The sequence below is a fragment of the Suncus etruscus genome, chromosome 15 (genome assembly GCF_024139225.1).
Source record: "Suncus etruscus isolate mSunEtr1 chromosome 15, mSunEtr1.pri.cur, whole genome shotgun sequence".
NCBI classification, from domain to species: domain Eukaryota; kingdom Metazoa; phylum Chordata; class Mammalia; order Eulipotyphla; family Soricidae; genus Suncus; species Suncus etruscus.
Genome location: NC_064862.1, coordinates 90,242,943 through 90,247,805, shown reverse-complemented (window position 1 = coordinate 90,247,805; position 4,863 = coordinate 90,242,943). Strand labels below are relative to the sequence as shown.

The 4,863-nt window shown below is 55.9% G+C and overlaps 1 protein-coding gene across 1 annotated transcript; it reads right to left on the bottom strand.

Moving 5' to 3' along the window:
- Positions 1-3,164: 3,164 nt before the first annotated feature.
- TIMM29 (translocase of inner mitochondrial membrane 29) lies at positions 3,165-4,624 on the bottom strand. The gene is made up of 2 exons (XM_049788754.1): positions 4,531-4,624; positions 3,165-4,433 (listed from the first exon to the last, which is right to left on the bottom strand). The coding sequence occupies exons 1-2, from the start codon at positions 4,622-4,624 to the stop codon at positions 3,736-3,738; spliced, it is 792 nt and encodes a 263-aa protein (XP_049644711.1). The 3' UTR covers positions 3,165-3,735.
- Between the last annotated feature and the right edge of the window lie 239 nt (positions 4,625-4,863).

Below are 4,863 nucleotides of genomic sequence, written 5' to 3'. Positions count from 1 at the left end.
TTCTGAGATCAGAGCAGAAAGGGATGGGACAGGGGTGCCATGCAAGAGACTGCCACTTAAGGGTCCCGGGACACCGCTGGGAGCGACTTCTCCACGCCTAAAGCTGGGAACAGCTCCAAGCCCACTGGGTGGCCCAAACCCCAGCCAAAAATTAAACCCGGGCGTCCCGACATTTTTTTTTTTTTTTTTTTTTTAGGGCTACATCTGATGGTGCCCAGGGGGTGATTCCTGACTCTGTACTCAGGAATTACTCCTGACAGGCTTGGGGGAACTTGTGGGATGGCAAATAATTGATCCCCAATTGCTGTGGGTCAGCCACAGTGTGCAAGGCAAGCATCTCTCCGTTCAGGGGGTGCCCTATGGGCCTGCCAAGATAAAAAAATGATTGGTACGTGTAAGGCAAGCATGTTACTCGGCTGTACAATCGCTCCAGCTCCAGCAATTAGGCTCGCGGACCCCAACATTTGTGCCTCCCCTGCGAATGGAAACTCACAGGACAGAAACAGACATGAGCTGCCCGACCACATAGGCCTGAGAAGCTGGAGCACACTAAAGGCTTCACGCTCTGCCCAGGGAATAGCTCTTGTGATCCCAGCTAAGGAAGTAAATCCCCTGTCTCCAAGGGTAAACTTTTGCCTGGTCAGAATCACTTATTACCCGCAAAAGAGACTAAAGGTCCAGGCTTAGGCGGGCCCAACATAACAGTCCCTGATAACACCACACCCTCCCGCCAACAACTATAGGAGAGCAGAAAAGGTGGATCCAGGGCGGATTTTCCTTTGCAATAATTTGCCTCTCTCAAAAAAAGTCCATTGGCAAAACTGCTGTTTGTCTTTTAGGCTACACCTGGCTGTGCTCAGCAGTGCCTGGAATTAAACTGAGTCTTCCTCATACAAAACAAGTGCTCAAGGACCAGGGCGATGGTACAAGCTGTAGGGTGTTTGCCTTTCGTGCGCTGACATAGGACAGACCGCGGTTCAATCCCTTGGTGTCCCATGTGGTCCCCCAAACCAGGAGCGATTTCTGAGCAAAAAGCCAGGTGTAACTAATCCCTGAGCATCACCAGGTGTGGCCCCAAAACAAACAAAACAAAACAAAAACCCCAGGTGCTCAGCCCTCGGCTACTCTGGCCCTTGAAGTAGGTTTATAAGTTTGAATTCTCTGTGGGGAAAGTTTTGAGTGACATCAGCACTGCTGAGAGGCTGGGTCCCGCAAAGTTTGGGGAACCCTATGGTGCCAAGGATTAAGTTTGTCTACAACATGCAAGGCAAAGCCTTACCCAGATGGTCTCTCTAGTTTATGAGCTATTATGAGCAAAACAATGAACTTTTTTTTTGGTTTTTGGGCCACACCTGGTAGCACTCGGGTTACTCCTAATTCTGTGCTCAGAAATAGATGCTGGCAGGCTTGAGGGAACATATGGGATGCTTAGATCAAACGTGGGTCTGTAATGGTTTGGCCGCTTGCAAGGCAAATACCCTGCTGCTGTGCTATTGCTCCAGCCCCCAATAAACAATCTTTTTTTGGGGGGGCGGGTGGGCCACACAACACTCAGGGGTTACTCCTGCCTATGCGCTCAGAAATTGCTCCTGACTTGGGGGACCATATGGGACACCAGGGGATCAAACCGTGGTCTGTCCTAGGTCATCTGTGTGCAAGGCAAATGCCCTACCACCGTGCCACCGCTCCGACCTCAAACGATCTTTCTTTTGGGGGCCACTCTTGGCAGTGTTAGCAGACCCTCCAGAGTACACCCTATTTGCTATATTATCTCCCATGGGTAGGTCAGAGAGTTATTACTAAGGGGTAAATCAACTTGCCTTGATCACAGGAAACCAAACAGGTTCTCCCAAGGCTGTATATACATCTTTATATTTGGGGGCCACATTTGGATGTGCTGAGGGTTGACTCCTGACTCTGCACTCAGGGATCACCTCTATCAGGCTTGGGAGACCATCTGGGTGGGAAGGATCAAATCTGAGCATCAAGTCAAGTGCTTTTTACTTGCTGTAAATTCTTACCACTGCCACCCCCTTGTTATTTACAAATAATATACTTTTACCATTGATTCATCCTTCTGCTGAAGGAGAACTTTCCAGTCTGGGCAGAGCAGGTCAGAAACCTGCTTTGGGCTCATTGTTGTGGGCCAGACCCTATCGTGGTGGAGGCTGGGGAGGAAGTGAGGAGTGTTCTTTCAACTCAATACAACTCCCGGGAAAGATGGGAGCCCGACTCTTCTTTTGCGTTGGTTTGTCCATGGAACACACCCGACTGCGCTCAGATCTGACTCCAGACTCAGAGCACCTTATGAGGTGCTGGGTGGGGATCCAACCCGGATCCGTCGCATGCCGGGTAAGCTGTACTACTATTGCTCCAGCCCTAGAGCCTGACCATTCTAGAGTCTGCAGTCTTCAGGCTGGTGGGCAGCGCGGGCGGTGCAGGGAGGGAGAGCTGGGCTCTGAGCAGCCCCAACTCCAGCCCCCTTCTGCCTGGTTGTTGAGAGCCTCAGTCCCAGCGCCGGAGGCTAAAGTACGGCGCACTTAAGACTGCCGCCCTCTGCTGGCCACTCTGAGAACAACAGCCTGAAAGCTCTTGCCAGAGCAGGGAAAGGTGAAATGAAAGACAAAGGCTCAAGGAGGAAAAACTTTCGTGTTCTGCGGGGCTTTATGCACTTATTTTTTGTCGGGGGAGGGGGGGGCGGGCACCAGAATCGCTCAAGGTCTATTCTAGGTGGTGCTGGGTGGGAAAGGAATATATATGGTGCTGGGGATACAAACCCTGGAGGATGGACACACAAAGAAAGTGCTTAAAACACCCTGGCACCCCAAGATAGGATACAAAAAACAAGCACCTGTCTGCCATGCTCAGAAAACACACCAGGACAAAAATATTAAGTTTCATCATGACCTGCTTTTATTATGGAGCCCCAGGAAACCTGGCTGTGTGGTACAATATTCTGCTACCTTTCTTTTTTTTCTTTTTTTTGCTACCTTTCTTTTTTAAATAGTCATTGCCACAGCCCAGACACCAGCCATGCCCATGAAGCCCATCCGCAAATCCGTTTGTTTGTTTGTTTGTGTTGGCTGAACCACGGAACCATAATCGTGGCAGCCACAGTCAGTACTGGATCAGCAAATCGCTTTTTATTGCTGCAGTCGTTTGGGGGCCACACCTGGCAGTGCTCAGCCAGGTTACTCCTGGCTCAGAAATCGCTCTTGGCAGGCTCAGAGGACCATATGCGATATATGTGATGGCGGGGATCGAGCCCGGGACAGAAAATCTCACCAGCATGTTCTCCCACACCCCATATCCATGCCAGAGGATCCTGCTGCGAGTCCCTGTGAAATCCACGAGTCCTGGGATAGTTTCCTGGGAGTAAAAATAGCACTTTTTGTGGTCAAAACAAACTTCTAGCCTGTTCCTTGGCGCCAACAGCCAAAGGGTTATGGGGAGACTCAACACTGACAGGGATAATGAAAGAGGAGAAATAGTTCCACATCGCATGTTCATGTGGATCCCAGAGGAATGCGGACCCAAAACCTAAGCATCCGACTGAGCAGTGAGATCTAGGTCCTGGCATCCTGCTAGCCCGGTCCCATATCCAGAAGTTTCTCCACTGGCTTCAAGGAACCGGTGAGCGGGCACTAGATCTCTGGGGTGCAACACCTCTGAAAGCCCCCGAGGAGCCCTTGGCATGGCGTGGAGCGCATGACCCTCTACTTGGCACACCCCCTTTCATCTGTCGCCCTGGTCCTGCGCCGCCTGCACCATGGAGTCCGCCTGGCTCAGCACCAGCTGGTCCTTCCTCTCCTTCTGCAGAACCTGCTCCTCCCACAGCGCCTGGTCCACCTGGTCGTCGGTGAGGACCACGGGCTGGTACTTCTGTTCGAAGAGCCGCTCGTTGAACTCGGAGCGCAGCTGGTGAGGCCCGACGACGCGGAGGTGCGCGGGCAGGTGCTGGAACTCGCCGTCGTTGACGTCGCAGTCACGCATGCGGGCGGCCAGCACCCACCAGCGGCCCGCAAAGCCCACGTCGAGCACCCGGGCGGGGAAGTCGCTCCAGCGGGGCTGCAGGTAGCGGCAGCGGGCCTGGTAGAGGCTGGCCTGGGCGTCGCACGGCGCCTCGTACACCAGCGCACAGGGGCCGAGCTGCACGAGCCGCAGCCGCCCGCGGCCCCGCAGCCACAGCAGCCGCTGCACCAGCTCCTCCGAGGCCGGGTTGCGCGTGGCCGGGGCGAGCAGCAGCAGCGAGCCCGACGCGTCCAGCAGCGCCGCCTCGAAGGCCGCCTCGTCCGGGCACAGCGCGCAGCACGCCGCCAGGCCGCCCAGCAGCCCCGCGTAGACCGCCGATCGCCCGGGCCGGGCCCGCGCCGCCGCCACCGTGTCCCCGCACGCCTCGGCGTAGTCCCGCAGCAGCGCCCGGGCCCAGATACCTGCGGGAGGGAGCGAGGGACGGAGAAGGGAAGAGGCGGTAAGAGCGAGCCCAGGCCGCCGCGGGACGTCGCCCCGGCCCCGCCACCGCCGACTCACCCAAACGCGCCCAGGCTCCGGGCTTCTTCGCCGCCGCCGCCGCCGCCGCGTCGGGGCTGCGGGACCAAAATCTTCTCCAACCGGCCGCCGCCATCACCTTCCGGTGACGCGTCCGTGCTCCGGAGAGAAAACGCCAGCGCCGCGGTAGAAAAGTTCCGCGTTTCCGGAAGTGGTTTCCCGCGGAGTGGGAAACGGGAGGCACCGCGCCGGAAGTGGGCGTGACAGCGTCTGTCTGATTCAAGTACGGGGCGTGGCTTAGAGCGGCGCATGCGCACAGAGCCCTAGCGACAGCCCGCCCCGGGGAGCCGTAGGGGTGGGGGAGTGAGTGGAAAG

Bases quoted from the DNA above. Each gene is read 5' to 3' on its own strand.
- TIMM29 (XM_049788754.1), bottom strand. From the start codon at position 4,624: ATGGCGGCGGCCGGTTGGAGAAGATTTTGGTCCCGCAGCCCCGACGCG. The intron at 4,434-4,530 runs GTGAGTCGGCGG...TCCCTCCCGCAG, and splicing joins CGGAGCCTGGGCGCGTTTGG to GTATCTGGGCCCGGGCGCTG.